Source organism: Sceloporus undulatus, chromosome 4 (assembly GCF_019175285.1).
Source record: "Sceloporus undulatus isolate JIND9_A2432 ecotype Alabama chromosome 4, SceUnd_v1.1, whole genome shotgun sequence".
In the NCBI taxonomy this organism is placed as follows: domain Eukaryota; kingdom Metazoa; phylum Chordata; class Lepidosauria; order Squamata; family Phrynosomatidae; genus Sceloporus; species Sceloporus undulatus.
Genome location: NC_056525.1, coordinates 131,137,105 through 131,161,760, shown reverse-complemented (window position 1 = coordinate 131,161,760; position 24,656 = coordinate 131,137,105). Strand labels below are relative to the sequence as shown.

The window sequence follows — 24,656 nt, the reverse complement described above, 5'->3', positions numbered from 1 at the left end:
TTGTTTATGTAATTTTGCTTCTAGGGAGTTTTCTTCTTCTTCTGCGGTAACTGAAGTAGTTCAACTTTTTTCTACTCAACAAATTTTTTATCATCAGAATTATTAGATGCATTTAGCTTTATCCATCTATTAACCTGATTTTAAGAAGAACACAAATGTGTAACTATTTATTCTTCCTTCGGGTCTCGACTCACACAAATTGGTCATCTGAACTGGTGCAGCTAAATGTCAGAAACGTCGTAGAGCTGAGCAGTTCTTTAGGGTGGGAGTCCCCCAACCCTCTCCTGTGGTTCTCCATGAGAATGAAGGTACAGTCCACACAAATTTTGACAAGGCTTTGACAAGTTTACCGATACAGTCCTGAAACAATGTGGGCTAGACAGAGTAACTGTTACATGGATTTGGTAAGTTGGTTTGACCGGCCAACACTAAAGGGTGCTCAACAATGGATACTTATTCGATTCATCGCTGGGGAGAAGTGACCATGAGGTGCCACAGGGTCTGTTTTGGGTCAGTGCTATTCACATCTTTATCAATGACTTGGATGACGATTAGGGGCAACTTATAATTTTGGCAGATGACACAAAGTAGGAAGAGGTTTAACGTCCTAACACTCCAGAGCTAACACCTCGAGGACAGGATTCAAAATTCCAAATGACCGGAATAAATTGGATACTGGGCCAAAGCGAACAAATGATATTTCAACACAGAAAAATGTAAGGTACTTGCACTTAGGCGATAAAAACTAAATTGCACAGATATAGGATGGGGATACTGGCTTAAGGAGACTACATGTGAAAGGGATCTAGGAGTCCCCGAGTAGACTACAATAAACAAGAGGTCAAGAGTGGTGATAAGCAGCCTAAAAAAGCCAAGGCAATTAGCTTGCATCATAAAAGTATAGTGTCCTAGGTCAAGAGAAGAAATGGTGGTGGCTGTATTTTGCTTTGGTCAGGGCCCCACCTGGAATTTGTGTCCAGTTCTCAGCAACCACAATCAAAAAGGATGTTTGAAGAAACCGGACAAGGTCAAGGAGGGGGCGACTAAAATGGGTGAAGGGTTCTGGAAACTAATGGCCCTGTGAGGAACGACTTTAGAGAGCTGGGGAATGTGTAGCCCTGGAGAAGATACGCTGGAGAGGGTGTGAAGTCAAAGGCCGTGCATGGCCAGCATCGATGGTTTGTTTTGTGGGTTTTTTCGGCTGGTGGCCATGTTTCTGAAGTTTTCCTGATGTTCCCGCACTGTGCTGGCATCTTCAGAGAATGCTGTTTGCCTGGAAAAAAGTTGGGTGTATGTATACTGTGTGAGCCGGGGAAATGCAGGAGTGATTTGCGATGTGTATTGTGGGTGGGTCTTGTGCTGATGGCCATTCCTCAGTTACTGTTTTATGTCCCACAGTAGCAAACAGTATCTGGAACTCCCTTTGGAGTCTTGAGACTGTCTGAGAGAGGCTTTGTCCTTTAGCACATGCCTGTTTGTGTTTCGTCTCTTTAGGAGCTTTCCAGGATTGTAACATGTTTTTTCCTTGCTTAGTTAGCTTGGATGTTCTTTCTTCTGCCCGTTTGGGAATTTTAGGGCCCCATGGGACTCGTCAAGAAGTGCCTTCACTGCAAACAGAAATTTTCTGTTAACTGGCTTGGCCATTCCAATTAACTTCTTTGGGTAAGAGTGATGCTTGTGCAAGAACCTGCAGAACCTTCAAAACATCCATGCAAGAAGGATTGTACCTCCAATATGTAAGGCATGTGATGGGAGGCTTGTTTAACGCGCTGAACTCGCCTTCCAAAAACAACTTTTTTTATACAGCTCCCAAGGGGCATGCGAAAAAAAAACCCAGTCGGCCCATTCTCTCTGGTTTGTTGTTGTTAGCTGCCCTCAAATGAACTCACCCCATGTGACGCTGTGTAGGAAACATCACCAATATCCTTTATCCCCACTGCTCTGATTAGGTGTTGTAGATTCGGCCATGAGCCCCCTAATTTGGTCGAGCCAGCCTTGGTTACAGTCTTCTAAGGTTGAATTTAATGTAGATCTTCTTAGTCGTTATTTTTGTTTTCTTTATGTCAGCAATAAGCCTGCCTTTGCACGTTCTCCTTGACTGTCCTTAGTAGTGTTGCAAGTCCAGATGTTTTTTCCCCGCGAGAAAGAAGAAAATCTTCTAGAACATGGCCACACAGCTCGAAAAACCCACAAAAAACTATACCTAAGGACTATTTGAGAGACAGCAACTTACTTACCATAATCTTCATCAAAGAGTTCCTGTCGTTCAGACTGGTATTGCGAGTCTGCTATTTCCTCATATTCTTCAACCATGCTAGTTCCAAACACCCTGTGAACCAAATTTTAACTAAACTGAGTGAAGATACAACAAAACACAGTCAATTTTCTTATCTACTCAGAAAGCCTGTCAAGCTGGCATTTTTCACAAAATTAAGAAATGCACTTCTCCATTTTTCACTAATTCAAAATGCCCACATGCTTGACTTGTTCACAGTCTTCTACATCACACTTTTTAAGTAATAATTTCCTCTATAAAATCTCTTAAGTTCTCTAGTTATCTGCTAAACTAGAAAAAAAAGCCTTGTCCTGTACAAAAGGTTAAATTCTTTGTATATGGTGAAGAAGACTGTCCAAGATTGGCTTATCTCCTGTCACCATCCAGGAAAGGCAAGGGTCACATGTCATTACAAGAGCAAGTTGGCTCCAACCAGATAAGCCACCCATTTGGCAGCACTCATAAACACTCACAGGGCCTTGATCTCTGTCTGTTTAGACAGGATATTAAAGGTTCCAATGTCTGTCAAATCCATCATCCTCAAATCCAGAGCAGACATAATGATGCTGGCCCATCCTATCCTGTATACCTATAGCTTCCTGGGCAAAATTTCACTCCAAATTTCCTTTCAACATCTGACAGGAAACACCATCACCTTCAGGTTCCCCTCCCTTCAGAGATGAAGACCCCTTTCCACTGATGTACTATATCTCACCATCTCCGCAAGGGTATCCCATCTCTCTACAGAATATTGTCATAAACACCAATTTCTTGGGATGGTGGGGATGTAACGTCAGGATTTCAGCTAGGGCATATAATTAGTATTCATTCATTTCTAACCTCTTCTACTCTACAATTGCATTCCTAGCTGAACAGAAAGCATTCACTAGTTCAGGCACATTTAGACAGATGAGGAGGGTCCCAATCCCTGATGTATAATGCAACCCTTCTTTTAAGATGTTCTGACAGAAACTCCCAGTCTGAACACCCTACCACACACAAGAAGACCTTAACGTTTGGCAGATTTTTTCAGCTATCAGACCCTGGACCCCAAGAAATGGAGCCTAGATCAGCCTATTTCACACAGATATGTCATCTATTTGGTCATCAACTTTTTGGTATTTCAAAAAACAAAAAGTCACTCCAATTTTTCTCTCCTCACACATCTGGAAGCAGCACTGCATGAAATGATCTTGGTAGCACCTCACTGGTCACCAGGCCGTAATTGTCAAAGATCCTACTACACTTCATCTTGGAGGGTTACTGGTTTCTCCCTTCCCTTCCACATCTTCCCTCTCAAGAGTTCCATTCTTTACCCAGATTCTGTCTGGTTCCTCCTAGACTCCTGGAGACTTGGCAGAGTTCATACTGAACCATATCCCGTACTCATGAATTTTTGCACACACCATGCTGGCCTCTCAATGCTCATCCATATATGGGTTGAGTCTCCCATATACAAAATACTTGGCACCAGAAGCAGATTTTGGATTTCTTTCAGATTTTGGAATATTTGCATATAAATAATGAATTATCTTAGAAATGGTACCCACATCTAAATGTGCAAATCATTTGTTTCATGTACACCTTATAAACACAGACTTTCATTAACTTTATACATAATTTAAATAATTTTATGCATGAAACAAAATCTGTGTACACAGAACCATCGGGCACAAAAATTGTCACTATCTTAGCCACTCATCCGGACAATTTTGGATTTTGGAGTATTTTGGAATTCTAGATCAGGGATACTCAACCTAAAATCACATTTGGAAGAGACCCCCCCCCCGGGCCAACCAGTCCAACCTCCTGCCATGCAAAACACTCTTGACAGATGGCCATCCAGTTTAAAAGGAAGGCTCTACCACTTTCCAAGGCAGCGTCTTCCACTGTTGAACAACTCTTACTATCAGGAAGTTCTTCCTAATGTTTAGGTGGACTCACTTTTCCTGTAGCTCAAATCCATTTCTCTGGAGCCGCAGAAAATAAGCTTGCTCCATTCTCAATAAGTTCTTGTTAACTGCCCTTGCATCAGCCCGACTCATGGCAACCCATGATGAGCCATCTCCAAGACCTCCTGTCCTCTACTGTTCTGCTTGTTGTTGTTGTTGTTAACTGCCCTCGAGTCGATGTCGACTCATGGCGACCCTATGAATGATACATCTCCAAGACCCTCTGTCTTCCACTGCTCTGCTTAAATCCTGCAATCCCATATCCATAACCTCCTTAATAGAAAGCATGTGGCCTTCTCTCTTCTTACTTCCCTCCACCTTTCCCAGCATTATTGTCTTTTCCAATGAGTCCTTCCTTCTCATGATGTGTCTGAAGTACAACAGCCTCAGTTTGGTCATCTTGACTTCAAGGGAGGTTTCCGGCTTGATCTGCTCTAGGACCTGTTTGTTTGTCCTTTTCACTGTCCATAGGATCCTCAGCACTCTTCTCCAGCACCACATCTCAAATGAATTGGTTTTCTTCCTATCATCTTAACTGTCCAGCTCTCACATCCATACATGGTAATAGGGAATACGATGGCTTGTATGATTCTAACTTTTGTGCTCAGTTGTGATCATGGTGTCTCCCCTGCCAGGTAAGTTGTGCTCAGTTGTATATCTTTGCATTTTAGAATCTTTTCTAGTTCTTTCATAGCCACCCTCCCCATTCTTAATTTTCTTCTGATTTCTTGACTGCAGTCCCCATTTCTATCAAGGTTTGATCCCAGGTATGGGAATTCTTTTACTATTTCTTCATTGTCGAGGTTGAACTTGTGAAGGTCCTTGCTAGTCAATATTTTTGTTTTCTTCATATTCAACATTGCACTTTCTTCTTTGATCTTCCTTAGTAGCTTTCCAAGTCTGTGAGGTTTTCTGCTAGTACTTTGGTGTCATACGCATATCTTAGATAGTTGATATGCCTTTTTCCTATTTTCACCCCTCCTTCTGTGGCCAAGCCTGCTTTTCTTATAATATGTTCTGCATAGAAGTTGAACAGATAGGATGAAAGAATACCTTATCTGACCCCTTTGCCAATTGGGAACCATTGTTTCTCCATGTTCTGTTCTGACAGTAATCTCTTCATCTGAGTACAGATTCCTCATCAGGATTATCAGATGTGTTGGCATTCCCATGTCTTTAAGGGCATTCCATTGCCTTTTAAGATCTATGCAAAGGCTTTGCTATAGTCTATAAAGCACATTCTGATTTTCTTTTGGAATTCCCTGGAGCACTCCATTAGCCATTGCATGTTTGCATGTGGTCCCTAGTGTCTCTTTCTTTCCTGAACCCCACTTGGACCTCTGGGATTTCTCTCTCCATGTATGGTTGGAGTCTATGTTGCAGAATTTTAAGCATGATTATGCTTGCATGGGAGATCAGTGCTGTGGTTCTATAATTACAGCAGTCTCTTGTATTTCCTTTTTTGTAAATGGAGATGTATATTGATCATTTCCAATCTGTTGGCCATCATTTTGTTTTCCATATCTGTTGACATATGTTGCTTAGCACTAGAGCTGACTCTGTCAATGTGGATTTCAGCAGTTCAACTGGAATATTATCTGTTCCTGATTTGTTTTTTGCTATTTCTTATTGCAGTTTTCACCTCACTTTTTAGAATCTGGGGTTCACCTTCATATGGCTATTTGTTCCATGTGTCCTTCATTTTGTCATCTCTTCTGCTTTACTTACATATTCCTTGCTTAAATATTTTTTTCTAGCATGGCTACAAGCAGAACTGGAGGAGGAACCAGGGTATATGTACTTTCACTTTTTCTTCCTGTGATGGGATCCTTGCCTCTCCTGGGCAATGAAAGGAGATAACCCAATCTTGGATGTTTCTATCTTGTACATACAAGCATCGGCCCTCATGATAAATATCCAACATATAACTTCAGAAGCTCCACATCTGGCAGACAGGGTGTGGTTAGCAACAAAAGACCATGTTGAAGAGCACAACAGATTAACAACCTCTCTTCAGTTTCATTGAGAATTACCTTATAAGGCTTAAAGGACAAAAATGTTCTGATCCAAAATGCGATACCAACTCCACCTAAGTAAAAAACAAACAAAACACACACACATTAAGAATGAAAGCCCTAAGGTGTATGAATGGACAGTTCTTGTAAAAAAGAACAAACAAATTGATATTAGCCATATGATAACAGTAATAATCTTGCCAGGTTCTACTCTTGCATGCATTCATGTGGTGAGTCAAAGTGTGCATCCACGCCCTAGAGATTCAACATTATGAAGATGTTGCTAACCTTTAAGTACTTGATGAACATCTGAAGCAGAGAAAAGAGGAAAAAAGAAAGAAATGTCAGTAGAATGTATGCATGCCACAGGCAACAATTAGCTACTTACACAAGCAAAAACCAGGATTTTTACCTATTCCCCTTCCTGCCCTCTCTAGCGCCTCTGAAACAAAGCTACAAGGATTAATTTGCAGGAAAGGTAAGATTAATATATTAAGGAGTAAACATGCCAACTAAATTACTCTAGTTTCTTAGTGTTATACGGCTAGAGTATCTGCCACGCTTTTAATTACAGAGCAGTAAGAAAAAAATGTCTCTGGGGGAAAAACACAAGAGTCATTTAAGAGTTAAATTGTTGAGCAGCTTGTACTTCACTTGCCTATCATTTTTTAATTTTATCTACCTTCCACAGTACAGAAGAAAAATAATATTTTGGGTGAAAATTGGGGGGAAAATAACAAAATCTAGGTTATTTGTATCTTAATTTAAAAGGACATTAACTTTTTTTTTAGAAAATCAAAATGCAGCCAAAATTGCATATATAACACATGTATATAACACATAATGAAGTCAACTCAATTTTATGTGAGAAATACTTGTCAAAAACATTTTTTTCATTTTGCTTTATCTTCCTTGTATTTATAAACATGATTATCTTTTTTTGAGTATATTATCTTTACATTCTGAATTGTAACCTATAATTTAGTAGACTGTTTGCTACACTGTCAACACATCTTATGTCACATTTTTCATTTCTTCCTAAGTCCCTACCACTTATATTTTCACTTCTCACTCTCCAAACATGGCTTTCTGGAAGTGGTCATAACTCACTAATAATTTTGATCTCTTGATTTCTTGCTGCATGAACAAGATCACTAATAACTGTGAACTTGCAGTTCTTGTGTATGTTAGAGACACCCATACTATCAAATCATCACTTCCCAAGCATTTTAATTTTTCCTGGCTCTGGATGTTTAACTGTCAGATTGGTGGGATTGAGTTAGGATCTGGATCTGGTATAAAGGGAAGTATTGATAGTGGTCTAAGGTCCATGAAAAGATTAAAGTAAGTACAGGTTGTAACTCTGAAATACGTATAGTGCTATCATTATTGTTAGGTTGAAAAACCTTTACTCAATATTACTCAAGTTTACTTAATAAACTTGATATTGCTCTTATTACTCTCCTATGTATGGGCTGAAACAGACAGCCCTGAACGGGCAGCTTTAAGCCGTCTCTCAGAAAGCCAGATCAGGGCTGAGGCAAGAAGCTAGCTTTTCCAGTGCTGCCACAGCTTTCCAGCGTTCCTGCACCATGCAGCGTGTAAACACAGCACCGCATGGGCATGCTGGTGGCATGATGCCATCTTTGGGGTGGTGTAAGAGTGTGCGGTGTGTAAACGCCATGCTCTGTCATGGCCCCGAAACTGGCGCTAAGGGTAGTTCTGTTTCAGCCCTATACTTCATATAGAGAGGAGAAATTGAGAGGTTGATACTCGCCATGAATGGTCATTCTGGGGAGACTGAAGGAACAATCTACTATATGTGAGTTACTTGTGCCAAACTGAATGAAACAGGAACTCTCAGAATTCTAATCTGTTGCTACCACTGCCTCCAAGCTCCAATAGCTTTGCATAAAAAGATATTTTATTTTCTAAGGGCATATATATTCAATAGCATATATTCCAAAAAATCGAAGTTTTTTATCCTTGTAATTGTTCGACTCCTAAGTATCTTACATTTGTATGTCTCTTGAAGAAAAATTAACTCATAATTCCATTTCTGTAAGCACAGCGGACTCTTGGTACCTGCTATAGTGGTGGATACCAAAATCCATGGATATGCAAATCTCATTATATACAATGGCATAATAAAATGTCATCGCTTACATAATGGCAAAACCAAGATTTGCTTTTTGGAATTTATCCTTTTAAAAAATATTTTTAAGCTGTAGATGGCTGAATCCATGGATACAGAGGGCCGACTGTAGTGGAAAATCACTTCTCTTTTGGGGAGTATTAAAACCTCCTACATTACATGAGACATATTTGATATCCCTCATCAGGCTTGAGCAATTTCTAAGTCCATATTTCTAAATCCATATCCAAATACTCTCCAACCAGTAGGGTGGCTTTTTCTTCTCGTTGTCTAATGCTTCATCCTGATTACTTTCCTCATGGGTACTGTGAGGTAAAGTGGAATTATGGGGAAATGAAAAATATGCTTCTTCCATGTGTACAGATAGAAAGAATCATAGAACTGTAGAGATGGAAGAGACCACAAGGGCCATCCAGTCCAACCCCCTGCCATACAGGAACTCTCAATCAAAGCATCCCTAAAAGATGGTCATCCAGCCTCTGTTTAAAGACTTCCAAGAAAGGAGACTCCACTACACTCCAAGGGAGTGTGTTCCACTGTCGAACAGCCCTTACTGTCAGGAAGTTCCTCCTAATGTTGAGGTGGTATCTCTTTTCCTGTAGCTTGCATCCAATGGTCCGGGTCTTGTTCTCTGGAGCAGCAGAAAACAAGCTTGCTCCCTCCTCAATATGACATCCCTTCAAATATTTAAACAGGGCTATCATATCACCTATTAACCTTTTCTTCTCCAGGCGAAACATCCCCAGCTCCTAATTCGTTCCTCATAGGGCATGGTTTCCAGTCGCCCCCTAAGAGGGCCTAAATGTAATTTGTCTAAGTTTGTAATGTTTCCTTTCTGAATATACTGAAGTAATTGACGTCTAAGACAGGCCTATATAACCCCACCACTGTACTTGGACATTGGGAAGAACTGAAAATGAACACCTTTGAATCTCTTGCTTAAAAGCACCTACTCCACTGCTGCTATCTCTAACAGATTATTGGCCTGTGTATAAGTCAATCCAGGTTTTTTGGGTCTATTTTTGATACAAATTTTTCAGCTTATACAAGAGTATATATGGTAAATTTGGTCTAGCCTTCTGGTCCACTTCCCGGTGCTTAAGCTATAAGGAACGCCTATGGCTGCTGATGAAATTGCTCTGGTTGAAAAGGCTGTAGCATCATAGCTTACATCTGCCACATACAGTACTGTCTAATCTATGTAATTGCTTTTGCAAAGTGCAAGCACTTATGTCCTCACCATCCATGACTGCCTGTACCCACAATATCCCCATTCCTACAAATACAGATGTTGCTACTGAGGTTCTTATCACCAAACTGATGTATCATGAACTTTATTTAGCCCTACAATAATCCTTTTCTCATTTTTAAGAGTTGTCTCCTTCCCTCAGGAGTACCAAGTTGATGACTAGAGCGGAAACTGGAATATCAACTAAAAGAACTGCTAATCAATCATCAATTCTTTCTCATATAAGTAAAGCTTCCTGCTTTACTTAATTAATAACTCTCTTATTATTCAATGGATTCTCCCATAATTAATAACTCTCCTATTATTCAATGGATTCTCCCATTCCAATCCCATTAACCTTTTAAAAATTTCCAATTCTGAAAGAACTAAGCTGTCATCAGACAACTTTCTATTAATTTTATTCTGTTGAAACTAAATACTTTGTTTTTTCTCTGCCTCTCAAAGAACCACAATGCCTTGCTTACTCTCCACTTCACATCTTTTTCCTGAATATTTGAGTATACAGTGGTACCCCGGGATACGAATTGATCGCGTTACGAAATTTCCGGGATACGAAAAAGTTAGATTGGAAAAAAACTGTTCCGGGATACGATATTTTTTTCGGGTTACGAAATTTTTTTCGGCGCGAAATTCAAACGCAAAGCGCGGCTAGCGGCTTTCCAGCGCTAACGGAAAGCCTTTTCGGGTTGCGAAATTACTCGGGTTACGAACGGAGCGGCGGAACGAATTAATTTCGTAACCCGAGGTAGCAGTGTATTGTAATATTACACTATCTCAGCAATGAATTAATTCCCCTGCTAATTACACTTTCAATTGTTTAAATTGCACTAAATTGCTTAAATTATTTACAGTAAAGTAATTGCATTTTAGAAATTCTGACTAATGAACTGCTTCTTGTACTTCTTATCTCACTGACTCTTATATTTCGATTGTATAATTTATGTGAGAAGCCTCTGCTGCTGAAGATGATTGACTCATAACATTTTCATTTGTCACTGTATCTTTATTAAATTGAGAAGCCTGTGATGTTGACTGAGCCTGAGAGGTTGTAGATATTTTTTGGTAATAAACACAATAAACAGGTAATTTATGAATTGACTCTGAGCACTTGTATTTAAAGAAACCCCACCACCACCACACACCTGAGTCACTGACATGTCCAACAAGTCAATCAAAGTGTGAATCTGCTCCCTTTACTGCAGGGGTAGGCAACCCTTTTGAGCCGGGGGCCAGGTTGCTGTCCCTCAGACAACTGGGGGGCCGAAGCCAAAAAATAAATAATTGAATAATTTTTAAATAAATAAATAAATAAATAAACCAGGACAAATGTAGGGCAAAATTTTCAAATGGAGGGCACTTTTTAAATAAAAAATGGAGGACACGCAAAAAATTTTGCTGCTTTTTAAAAAAATGTTAAGATAAATGCATGTTTCTGAGGCTTCTATAGACAATTGCCCCACCATGCCCCTCGCGCGAGACGCCAAAGGCCCCGGCGGCAATCGGCGGCAGGACTGGCCTGGGGCCGGTCCCAAGGCCTCGCCGGCCTGCATCCGGCCCGCGGGCCGCAGGTTGCCTACCCCTGCTTTACTGCTTGGCTTCTCCTTGCCCCAAATGTGCCCTACCTCTCCAATGTGGAATCTTTGTTTTCAATATGGCATCTGGAAGTTAAGTTTATGCTTTTGAGCTCTGTAGATTCTTTGCAACTTTTAATGAACTTACAAAGTGCATTCTTAATTCTAAATTTAGACTTTCTAACAATTCTTTACGATTTTGGTTTCTCTGATTCTGCCTACTGCTACAGAGACCAATTCTCATTTTCACTCTCACTTGAAGTAATAAATATCTTCTTTAACAGTGACCCTGCTCTGATCCATTGTCGTAGCCAGTTTAAGGTCCCTAAATATAAAACGCAAGAGTTGGTTTCAAGGCAGAGTCTGTGTGAGCATGGCAGGAACAAGTTGTCAACAAGGTGATTGTGCTGGGGTTCCTGGGACTGTTTGCACAGAAAAGTAAAACTGCAGTCTTCCAGGCAATGGAGACTTGCTATACAATTGGACACTTTTACATAGAAATCTATACAATATATTTATTCCCCATCAGAATGGAGTGCTGACAGTGCCAAGAAGTATGAAGCTGATCTAAAAAAGTACACTGAAAGGTACAGAAGACCTCATAGCCTTAAAAACACCTAGGAGATAATTCTGAGGTTGAAATTAATAGAAATTATAATGTACTAAAACCTAAAAACTTATACTTTAAATTATATTTAGCTTAAGATTTCTTGCCTGTTAGATATGTTTTCATTTTAAGATGGGCAGACATTTTCAGAAGACTCAGGGGAGAATTTTGTGCTGTAACTGGCAAAAAATGTTTCCCCTCAAATCTTGTTTTAAAATGGACATGATCAGAAATTCACTTCTGACTTGAACTGCTTATCCTGACTGCAAAGTGAGGTCACACACACTTTGCTTTAGAAGAAATTTTTTTTTTTTAGGGGTTTTTTTTGTTTCCCCCCCCCCCCCCCCCGCTCCGGAAAGCAGATGGAAGAGGTTTTCAGAAATTCTACAGCTCAAAAAGCAGGCAGGGCCATAGGGCAGTCATATGAGGTCAAGCCCTGTTTTAAGGGACAATGGATAAAAAATGGCACTCAAAACTCTGTCTCTATGCTAAGTGGCAACATTTAACTTGCCCAATTACTGTAACTATCAGTTTACTCCTATCATGTTTTTTTAAAAAAATGGAAGACAAAACTAGAAACAAAATAGGGAATTATGTTCTCAGTTAATAACATGACAATGTACGTGTCTCAGCAGTTTCTCTTGTTTGTCCTCTTCAACAGCATCTAATTTTGTCTATAGATGGAAAATAGTAGAAAAAACAATAATGCCCAAGAGAAGAAGTAAAACAGGGTAATGATTTACTTGTTCTCTTTAGCAAGCACAATAAATAAATAAATAAATAAATAAGGGCTGCTGTGACAATAAATTGGAACCAAGAGTAGTGTTCTCCTGCCAACAGAGAGTGGGAGGATTGAAAGGAGCCACAAACACTTCTAACAGTTGTCATACTTGTGATTATCACAGGTATTTAACAAAAATACTATGAGTAATATGCAGAATTTAACTAGGCTTTCTGAATGGAATTGTATGCATGAGCTCACTGCCCTACTGCGCAGAGCCCAGTTTGGTAAGTGTGAGAATTTGCCTTACTATAGTCAACATCAGCATTTTTCTCATCTGAGAAAGACACTTGCAATCACTGTAAGTAAGTTACCTTTACATATTTGGCATACATCTGTTCATCCAGTGGAAAGCTCTGAACATTTCTCTCATCTCTAGCATGAAAAGTGCCTAGCTTGACCCACTTGTTTGTTGGATATCTAGAACAGAACACACACAGTAAATATACCAATTATTTGTACTTGAACTATTTTAAGCACACCGAGGCACATATCACTTGAAAGTACCAATTACAGTAGAGTCCCAATTATCTGACATAAATGGGCAGACTGATAGTCGGATAACCAAAAATGTCAGATAATCCAGAGGGGCCATGAAGTTGTCCCCAATGACGGCGCGCGCACCCGCCATTGGGGACAAAGGTCTCTCCCCTCCCCTGCCCTCCCTCCCTCCTTCCCAGTTTACCTCCTGTCCTGCTTCCTCCGTGGCGGCTTCTGCCCTGGCTTGACTGCCTGGGGCAGAGTCTGCCAGGGCTGGGAGAGGGCCAAGGTTCCAGGCTGCAAAGGAGAGGACTGGGCGATTGGCCCAGTCCTCTCCTTCGCGGCTTGGATTTTCTCAGCCCAAAGAGAGTCTGCGGATTCCCTTCAGGCTGAAGAAATCCAAGCCTTGCCGAGGAGAGGTGTGGTCCAGGCTTGGTCCAGGCGTCTCGAATTTCCTCAGCCTGAAGGGAGTCCACGGACTGAAGAAATCGAAGCCTCGCCAAGGAGAGGTGTGGGCATTCAGTCCAGGCATCTCCTCGGCAGCTTGAATTTCCTCAGCCCGAAGGGAGTCCACGGACTCCCTTTAGGCTGAAGAAATCCAAGCCTGGCCAAGGAGAGGTGTGGGCATTCAGTCCGCGCACTCCCTTTAGGCTGAAGAAATTCAAGCCTCTCCTCGGTGAGGCTTGGATTTCCTCGGCCCAAAGGGAGTCCTCACCGAGGAGAGGTGTGTGCACTCAGTCCAGTCGTTTCCTCGGCAGCTTGAATTTCGTCAGCCTGAAGGGGGGGGGGGGAATTGTATATATTGTATTTTTTAAAGGTTGTATGTACACTGCTTTGATTGTAGTAACTAAAAGCGGAATATAAATTAAAGTTTTATTTATTTTTTAGAAATCCAAGTGTCGCCGAGGAGAGGCGTGGGCATTCACTCCAGGTCTCTTCTTGGAGGCTTGGTTTCCCTGGAGTCCCTTTGGGCTGAAGAAATCCAAGCCGCATGGAGGAGAGGTCTGGGCACTCGGCCCTGGCCTCTTCTCGGAGGCTTGGTTTCCGCAGACTCCCTTCGGGCTGTGGAAAACTAAGCTGCCGCATCATTATCTGACGTCCCATGCTTCTTTGTGAGAGCGCATGCACCCTCACGAAGAACCATGAGACGTTGGATAATCCGGAATGTCGGATAACCGAAGGACGGATAATCAAGACTCTACTATATTTGTACTTCAGCTATAAGTAGTTCTTACAAATGTAAGTTATTGTTACTGAAATGGCTGCACAGCACATTCTATTCCATCTATATGATTTTTTAAAAAATAGTATTTAAACCATGTGAAGCTTCCACTTTGAAATGCATGTAAAACAGTTGGCATGCTAGTAAACAAAATACTCTGGCTACTCTAAACAAACCTATCTGATTTTGGAAGCTAAACATACTTGGCACATCCACTGATCTCCAGGTAACATTGGGAAAGAATCCTGTCTAAAACATGGAGAGCCGTGGTTACAAGTTACAGCTGACAATGCTGGGCTAGGAGGACCAATGTTCTGGTATATGGCAGCTTCTTATGTTCCTAAAGTCACCAATTTTAAAGCTGTGCATTTCTAAGGCCATGTTCCAATGCACTCATTCAATGTTTCTTTCTAGACAGACAAATAAATGGGAAAACTGCAGTACAGTATAAGCCTGTTAAGTCAGACTGCTACATATTGAATGTATGGAAATATTTGAGTATAATGAGATATGTTCTGCTTTGCTGAGTGCTGCAGAAATATCTTTCATATTTGTATTAGTATCATGAGTCATACCTGTCACTGATAGACACCAGGAAGTCCTTGGGAGTAGATGAGAATAATTCATGATTGGCAATGTCCAGCTGCTTTACTTGAATTGGTTCACAAAGTTCAACAACAAACCTTTAGGAGAAATAAAAAATACAGGATGAGATGTGTGCAAGAAAACTGTAAGAAACAGCAAAATCACTGATTGATGTTCATGGTGTGTAGAACTCTTCCAGAATATATGGCTTCAAAATCCCCCTTAGAAACTTTCTTGAAGTGTGTTCTCAACTGATTTTCACACACATAAGACACTAGCAATCTCCAAATATTTATGGAATGAAGTTCCCACAATTTCTGAGTGAGAACACTATGGGATATGTTGATTAGGGTAATGGAAGGTGCAGTCCAACCACAGCTAGAGTGACACCTCTTTTGAAATAGAGAAGTGAAGCTAATCCAAAGCTGAAAGGTGTGGCAGCAAATGTAGCAGGCAAGTCTGAAAGTGTATTCAGGGGTGTCATGAGAACAACGGCAAGGGAGACTAATTTCACTACAAGTCACACATTTCCAGCTTTAGCATTTTAGGCTGAAGAACAAGAAAAACAAGTACCGTATTTTCCGGCATATAAGGCAACGGGGGGTATAAGGTGACCGCAAAGTCTCCCGCCGGCAGCATCCCTGGCCTCCCCTGAGGGGGTCACGCACCAGCTGGAGGGGGCCTCTCTGGAGGCCTGAGAAAGGACCCACGACAGCTGGGCTCTCACCGCCATTTTTCTTCCAAAAGGCAGCAGGGAAGCAGCTCCAGAGCCGGCCGGGCCGAGGAAAAGAGCCGGCCCCTTACTCCTCAGCGCCGCCGCCGCGCCACCACTGGGGATCCTCCGTCCTCCAGTGGCTTCAGTCCACTGTGGAAGCCACCGCTGCCGCCACCCAGGATCCTCCACTCCCTCCACTCCTCCACGGATTCCGCGGCGGACTCTGAAGCTGCTGGAGGATCGGAGGATCCCGGTGGCGGCGGCGGCGAGGAGTAAGGGGCCGGCTCTTTTCCTTGGCCCGGCCGGCTCTGGAGCCGCTTCTCCGTCCCCTTTTGGAAGAAAAATGGCGTCGAGAGCCCAGCCGCCGCGGATCCTCTCTCAGGCCTCCAGAGGGCTTGCCTCCAGTCGGCGCGCGAGTGCTGGCTGGCTGGGAAAGGCCCAGCAAGGACCCCAGAGACAGGGAGTGGCTGTGCCATTCACCTGTCTCTGGGGTAAAATCTTGCGCATAAGGCAGACTTAAAGAGTCGCCTTTACGCTGGAAAATACGGTAGTGAATGAAGAAATATTGATTATATTATTATTATTATTCCGCTTAATCACTTCGAATCCAAGTGGATTACACAATAAAAGAGGATAACGTTAAAATTCTAAGAGTCCTATCTCCTCCCCCCCCCATATAAAAACACTTTAATACTAAAAAGAGATTAAACCAGACAGACATTAAAACAGTAGTCTACAATCGAAAAATCAATGGAAGATTTGTAAAAAAGAAATGTATAGCGGGGACCAGATAGGATGGGAAAAGGGATGGAGAAAAGGGGAGAGAAGTGGAGAGGGGGAGGCAGGAAAATAGAGGTGGACCTAGCCTAGAAAAGCCTGCTGGAAGAGATCCACCTTAATAGCCTTCTTAAAGGTTTCCAAGGTGGTAATCTGACAGATCTCATCCGGCAGGTCGTTCCAGAGTCTAGGAGCAACTGCTGAAAAGGAGCGCTGGGTCACTGCCGAAAGTCTGGTCCTCTTTGGTTGAAGCAGATTCTTCCCAGCAGAACGAAGAGTGCGGGGAGGATGATATGGGAGAAGGTGTTCCCACAAGAAGTCAGGAATGAAGAACAGAATGATGCAGTGCTTGGCTGCATATTCACTTCTTTTCATGGTGTTCCTGTTGCAGAAGAGCAGCTTAGAAGATCAAGTTCTGGAAAGTATCGGGCCATTTTATGTTATTAGAAATGCAAAGATTACTATACAACTGTTAAAAGTGCCTTTGTTAAGTTCTTCAGGCTTCCTCAGATGTCCCACTGATGTCAGTGAAGTGTACTTCAATGCAGAAGAAAGCCACAAAATATCAGGAGCAGTTGGAAGTCAGTAAAATTAGATTTTTCTGAGCAAGAGCACAAAAGGAAACAGTATTACATGCCAAAAAAAAAAATCCAAATCCATAATGTAGCAAAATGATGTAGGCCTGGATGACTCAGGCTCTGTGGTTCTCAGGACTGATAACTGGGAAAAGTTTTTCCTGGAGGGGTTGAAATACTCCTGATGAAAAAGATGCATAACTCTGGAGTACTCTCAGATCCATCCTTGTTACTGCACTCTAGCAGAAAGTATTTGGCAACAACTTTGACTGGTACACCAACTATACTGATTTTTTTTTCAGAGATAACCTAGCCTTTGTAGATTGTGCACTGGTAACCTCCTGACCAGACTACTGTAATGCACTCTATTTGGGGCTGCCCCTGAAGAAGACTCAGAAACTGCAGCTAATGCAAAATAAAACAGTTTTAATTGCTGACTGGAATAACATATCAACAGTATATGATGTCAGTCTTAAAAGAACTGCAGCTGGCTACCAATACAATTCCAGTATAAATTAAAAGTTCTTGTGATGACATCAAAAGCCCCAAATGGCTTGGGATCTAGATATTTGAAAGAATGCCTCTCTGCCTATATGCTTGCCCTAGGATGAGGTCCACTAGGGAGAGGGTTCCTCTGTGTCTTCCTCAGATGAATGTCACCCTTTGATCTCTTTTATGTAATTCTTTCGTGTAATGCTTTTATGTTAGTAGTTCTACATGCTCATGTAATGTGTTCCCTTGCTGACTGCAAAGCATCCCCGCTTTTGGTTTAAATTTCCTTTATCTTGTGAAAGAGATCTCTTGTTCTTCCTTTATTATTGTCATGCCTTTAATACCATCGACCATGGTATCCTTCTGGAACGCCTGAGGGAGTTGACTATTGGAGGCACCATTCTACAGTGGTTGCATTCCTACCTCTCGGGAAGATTCCAGATGGTGGCACTGGGAGACAGTTGCTCTTCTAAAAGAGAGCTAAAATTTGGCATCCCCCAGGCGCAATCCTGTGTCCCATGCTGTTTAAAATCTACTTGAAGCTGCTGGGCAAGAACATCCGGAGTCATGGGGCAGGGTATTATCAGTACATCGATGACACCCAAATATATTTCTCTATGTCTCCAACTGATGCAGTAACTAAAGAAGGCATCTCTTCTCACATTGAGGAGGGAGCTAGCTTGTTTTTTGCTGTTCCAGAAACTAAGACACGGAGTAATGGATGCAAGCTACAGGAAAAGAGATTCCACTTCAACATTAGGAGGAACTTCCTGACAGTAAGGGCTGTTCGACAGTGGAACAAACTCCCTCAGAGTGTAGTGGAATCTCCTTCCTTAGAGGTTTTTAAACAGAGGCTGGATGGCCATCTGTTGGGGATGCTTTGATTTAGATTTCCTGCATGTCAGGGGATTGGACTGGATGGCCCTTGCGGTCTCTTCCAACTCTATGATTCCATGATTCCTCTGAATGCCTGTCTTGGGGCGGTAATGGACTGGATAAGGGAAAACCGACTCAAGCTGAATCCAGGTAAGACGGAGGTATTTGTTACTGGAAACCCGAACCCAAGAATGGAGTTATGTCAGCCAGTTCTAGATGGGGTCACACTTCTCTTGAAGGACTCTGTCCACAGCTTGAGGTGCTCCTTGACTCATCGCTCCAGCTGTCAGAGCACGTGGATACGACATTCAGGAGCACTTGCTACCAGCTTCGGCTGATACGCCAGCTATGCCTCTTCCTGGAGCCAGGGGACCTTGAAACAGTACTACATGCACTTCTGTAATGCACTTTACGTGGGGCTACCTCTGTGCCAAGTTTGGAAATTTCAGATGGTACAAAACATGGCAACAAGACTAATTACAGATACTTCCTGGAACAATCATATAACACCTGTTCTGTAGTCCCTTCATTGGCTGCCAATCAGTTTCCAGGCAAGGTACAAATTGTTGGTGATTACCTTTAAAGCCCTACATGGCTTGGGTCCAGAATACTTAAGGGAACGCCTTCTTCCGTACTGTCCGTCCCACACTCTAAGGTCGTCAAGTAAGAACTTACTTCAGCCAAAAAACAGCTAGGCTAACGTCTGTCACTCAAAGGGCCTTCTCTACTGCTGCGTCGTAGTTGTGGAACGACCTGCTAGAAGAAATCTGCCATATCTCCACTCTTCCAGCAGACCTTTCCAACCTAGCCAATAAGCTCCAACTTCCTTCCTTGTGTATGTTCATGAATATGATCTCAATTTTCTGATGTATGTCTCCCTATCCATCAAATTGTTTTTAATTCAAACCTAATGCTGTATTGCATTTTATTGTTTTTAAACTCTGATTGTTTAATTCTAGTTTTAATATTGGGGAGGGGGTTGGGAAGGGACCATTTAGTATTTTATTGTAATGTATTTTTACTGTTGTAACCTGCCCGGATTCCTAGTGATTGGGTGTGCCATAAATAAATAAATAAATAAATAAATAAATAAATAAATATTATTATTATTATCATCATCATCAACATCTTCTATTTCTTTGTATTTATTATTATAGTAATTCTACTTTTCCCTGTACACAATTAAATGAACAGTTGATTCAAAGCTCTGACTCTCTTTGTCACCTCTTACTTTTGCTTCTCATCGTCCTTAACTGCTTGAAGAGTTTCACCTGTCCATGGAAGCTTCTCTTTGTTTTGGGGTATAGATGGTATCTTTTTGCATTCCTACCTGACAATGTCCCTGGCGTTCCTGATCTTGTTTTTGTCACCTACCAATACTACGGCTGTTCAATAGCTGCTTTGGTACATTTAGTTTGGTTCCTCAGAAAAAGCCTGTATGACATTGGAGGCCCTAGCTGCAGCACTGCTGCCATCAACATAGCCTCTTGCCTCACAGAAGCATGCCACCATGGAAAGGTAGTGCCAATAGTGTGCATAGCTTTTTAAAACTTTTTATTCCTTTCAATTTGTTTTTATCTCATTATGTGTAATTTATTTTTAGATTATTTAAATTATTTTTACTGCTTTAAATTGTTTAATCTGTTGTTTTGATGTTATTTGTAAGCTGCTCTGAGGTATTTTTGATATAGGACTGGGTAGAAATATTTTAATAAATGAAAATAAATTAGTTAAATAAGTTGCCACAAGACCTCATACTTGTGAAATATGCTCTTGCAATAAGATTTATTGAGAAGTAATAGCACTTTATGTGTTCTAGAGACAGGCTTGAAGTTTAAATGGTTATTTTTTATTCTTAAATGGGGAAATCAAGTTTTACTGCATTTCTTGTTGCTGGAAGGCATAGGGATTGCTGGGGAAAGTATATGTCTGACCTAATTTGCTAATCTGCAAATCCTCATCTCACATCATCTCAAGGTAACGTGCAGACTACGTGACTCTGACACATCACTCCTCAATTTCCCCTACATGCTTTCTTAAACTGTAGCTGAAACTGATGAGACTTGTGGTCCAAATGTTTGCACAGAGATTTGTGTGCCTTTCTGGTCATCAGTCTAGTATGAGTTGCATGGCTGAGGTCACATCTGTATTCTTATGCCAATATGTTTTTCTAGTGGGGAAAGATTGGACTTAAAAACAGAAAAGAAAAAGGACTGGAAAAGACAGAAAATGAAACTGAGGTAGGCATGTAATCCAAAAGCCACTGTGGATTAGAATAGGCTGGAATACCATCTGGGTTTCAAATGGCTGTGGTCCATTTGCCCCAGAAAGCTCTACTGGCCTGTGACTACCATAGGTGGTAGGCCCCAGAACAGGGCATTCCAGAGATTGACTTAGATCAACTTGATTCAAAACTTCCTCACTTCCTCCCCCACAAACTGTGTATCTAATTACTCTTCAATCTCCCTCTTATCAGGAAAGAAATTTTAAAACACAGTTTCATCTAGAAAAAAAGAACCCTTCTAAGTCTCCCAACTAGCTACAACTGATACAACTTTGGAAGTGGAGGGGCATGAAATTCCTTGCCAGCAAGATTGTTCTGAATTTTTTAAAGAAGTTGCATTATGTGTTAAACTAGATGGAGTCTGAGTTAATACATAGCTTAATTCTATCTGAAAAATCCAATTTCCTGGCTGCTAAAATATAAATTGACTATCAAGAGGTGTCAGATCCATGGACTCTCAGATACCAATAGATTCTTCAAATTCCTCATATGCAGAAATAGTAATTACCAGATTTTTGTACTGCATGGATTAAGCATGTAAAGGTCCATATTCTCCATTAGTATTGCTGAGGTACTCTATAAAGAATAAAAAAGATTATAATCGTGAATATTATTTAAAAAGTAGTTTGAGTTGATATTTGCCTATTCTACTCATTTACTAATTATGTTTTAAGAAATATAGAAGAGAAAAATGAAACATTTTGCATTAATTTTCATAGAATCATATGAATCATTTTCAATATTTCTACTGTATACATTCATGTATGAGTCTAGAAATTCTAGTTAATAATTGACTCCAAAAACCTGGATTGACTTATCTACGGGTCAATGTAAGTCCTGTACTTTAACTCTTATACAAAAGGGAACCATCCCCTGGTGAAAGGTAAGAGCGTTATCTGTGCTGGAAGCACTACTCTCCTTATGTTATCTCATCCATCCTGCCTTTAGTGTGAATACAAACAGTTATGTCTGTTGGAATTTTGTAAGTTTTTTAATTGTTTTCCTTTGTTTCATCCTTTAGATGCTTTGTTATATGGCCCTAAGTTTTACCCTCAACTTATCCATGGGTCATATCAAAATCCATAATTTTGGCCCCAAAACCTGCCCTCAATTTATACATGAGGTCGACTTAGAGTTGAGTATATACAGTATTTCATAGAATTATTTTCAATATTTCTACATAGGATTTCAAAAAAATAAAATAGATGCAGGCTAAATATACATAGCAGAGTTGAAAGGTCTACTTTCTTTTTAAAAAACAAGCAAATAACTCAAGACTGACTACAGCCAGTTTCAAATGACATCCTTAGAACTAAAAAATTCTGAGCATGGAATTTGATTTGAGCACCAGAACTGAATGAAGCTCATCACCTAGTTTTACCATTACAGCGTTGAACAACTAGGGGTGAAAAATTCAGTTGATCCAAGTCTACCTTCTACCTGCCTTTGATGTAAAAAGAATAAGTTTGAAATTTTCAGAACACAAATCTTATATTGCAATAGATACCAAAAACCTTAAATTCTGGATCACAGGAAGAAAAAATCCCTTCAACATCCAAGTCTTTTCATGGTTCATGTAAACCACAGCTTTGTAATTGCTTGAGAATTATATCATTGACTTGTAAATGATCCAAACAAAATTCTTGCAATTTTGCAATGTCAACTTTTACAAAAATTATTTCCTAAAGGACATGCGTAATGCAGTACTTGTATATGGTATAAAATAATCATAAACAAATTTCACTAACAAAGCTAAAAATGGTGCATTTCAAGAAAAGGTTACTTCATTTTTCGAGTCCGAGAAAAAAAATATTATATAAGAAATCCAATTTTGGAATATTTGCCCATTTCTGCCTTGAGAATGAATGAACAGAAGGAGCACTACCATCCTGAAAACAGAAGTGGATGGCTGGAGGATTTCCTGGAGAGCTCCTGTACAGTAATCAGGCCTCTCCAACCGCCTTTCTTTGCTACCACTGCTTTCCCCAGTCATTGGAAAGTTCACTCTATTTTTCATTTCAACAGGTTTTGGAAATTTCCTCATGTCTCTCTTCAGCCACATCTCTCTGCAGTGTCTTGTCTCTCATGTCTCTTTGCAGCTCATAAATTCTACACCATTTTACTTTATATAATGGATTTCATTACTATACAGGAGATCTCCAGTGAGCCCTCCAGCTACTCATTTCTGCCTCTGAAGCAGCAGCAGCAGCTGTGCTGTTGGTCATTCGTTCACAAAGTGGGCAAATATTCCATAATCCAAAAATATCCAAAAACACTTCCGGTCCCATGAATTTTGGATAAGGGAGACTCAGCCTGTATAACCAAGATCTATATTTATTATGTGGTCTATGAGTTTGTGGTAGTGAACAAGATTCCTTATGTTCCTGAACAGGTTACCAAAAGGTCGTATAAAGTAAGTTGTCTCAAGACTACAATTCATTCAGAAAGCCAGTATTTGTTTAACACAAACACTCATGAACATGTCAAACAAGTCAAACCAAAAATTAATTTACACTGTGTTCTTCTATATGAAAAAAAGGTGACCATTTAACACTGTTGTTGTTACTTTGACTCATAGAGATCTAATTTCAACACTCACTTCAATTATTACAGATTTGTTACAAAATCGGGGACAAGTCCTATTTCAGGGTTGTTTGTCTCAAAGTAAACAACAGTGACCAGATTCTGGTGCACTTTACACATTTTGCTTAAATATATGCAAAACAGCTAAAACTGCAAATTCAATCCTTAATGCTGTATGTTAATTTCAGGCTTTTTTTTTAATCCTCTACCAATACACTGGTGGGAGTGTCTAGGAAGGAATGTTAGTAGTGTTCCCTGACATTCCTGTTACAGAGGAAAAAATATCACTGGCCTCCTCTTAGTACTTCCTTGAAATAAAAACAACATTTTGTGGTGCCTTAAAGATGAAAAATTTTATCCTGTCACTATCTTGTGGGAAAGAGCTGTTTCAGCTAGTCCTCACAGGTTATTTTATGGTTTACACCATGAGATATGTTCTGTAAATGTAGTAGTATAGTTACTATTTGTATATTACACTACAGCAGCTATAAGATAGTTACAATGCTAATATAGTTATTGTACTGCTTGAGAGCCATTGTGGTGTTGTGGTTTGAGAATTGGACTATGACTCTACAGATCAGGATTCGAATCCCCACTCAGCTATGGAAACCCACTGGGTGAGCTCAAGCAAGTCACACTCATCCTCAGAGGCAAAACAGACCTCCTTCTGAACATACCGTAACCAAAAACAAACAAACAAACAAAAACCAACAATGCTGTGATAGGATCATTTTAGAGTCACCATAAATGGGGAATGAATTGAAGGCAGACAACAGCAATTATAGTTACCTTTGCTTCTGGATTAGCTGCCAATATTTTGGCACCACATTCAACTGAAGCATAATTATTCCTACTTTTCTGGACCTTTTTGGTGGCATGTTGACCACCATTGGTGGAAGGATGCATGGACTGACCTGTATACAATAAAAAGAATACCAAACAGAGTTAAAAAATCTAATCCCCTCCTTGCTTTCTTCACCAAATTTCATATCACACTTTTTGTAATAGTAGGAAGAGAACCATCTATTTGCACCAAAGTGGAGAAAGTTTACAAGAGGAAACAGGAAAGTTCTTAACAGGTATTGCAGGAAATCCTAGAAACAGGCCAAAGGCAGGAATGCAGAATAGGATGAGGGAAACAAGATGGTTCTTCCACTAAAAGTTCCAATACACACATTAGAATCATAGAATCATTACCCTCAAACCAACACAATCTGAAAGTTGAGCAGTTCCTTAGTGTTCTCAATGTTCATGGGTGCTTTACACCATACCAAAGGTAACTGTCCTGAGGAGTTTATAGTTTAAAGTGCAGCACAGGGAAAAACATGAAGTGAAATTCAGATGAACAGAATATGTGATAAATTTAGTTACATGTACCTGTGCTTAGCTACAATAAAGGTAAAGGCAAAGGTACTCCCTGTTAACAAGATTGTTGTGTCCAACCACAGGAGGCGGTGCTCAT

General features: G+C 40.6%; 1 protein-coding gene across 4 annotated transcripts in view; it reads right to left on the bottom strand.

Moving 5' to 3' along the window:
• SUCO (SUN domain containing ossification factor) overlaps positions 1–24,656 on the bottom strand; it is an 82,855-nt gene that overhangs the window by 47,654 nt on the left and 10,545 nt on the right. For 2 of the 4 annotated variants that reach the window (XM_042462142.1, XM_042462143.1), the window contains exons 5-11: positions 23,984–24,108; positions 21,120–21,187; positions 14,883–14,990; positions 12,920–13,025; positions 6,531–6,551; positions 6,261–6,316; positions 2,238–2,329 (exon numbers count right to left, since the gene is read on the bottom strand). In XM_042462142.1, the coding sequence (XP_042318076.1) occupies positions 2,238–2,329; positions 6,261–6,316; positions 6,531–6,551; positions 12,920–13,025; positions 14,883–14,990; positions 21,120–21,187; positions 23,984–24,108 (576 nt within the window). The remainder of the gene's footprint in view (positions 1–2,237; positions 2,330–6,260; positions 6,317–6,530; positions 6,552–12,919; positions 13,026–14,882; positions 14,991–21,119; positions 21,188–23,983; positions 24,109–24,656) is intronic. The other 2 variants (XM_042462144.1, XM_042462146.1) reach the window with 2 other exon arrangements.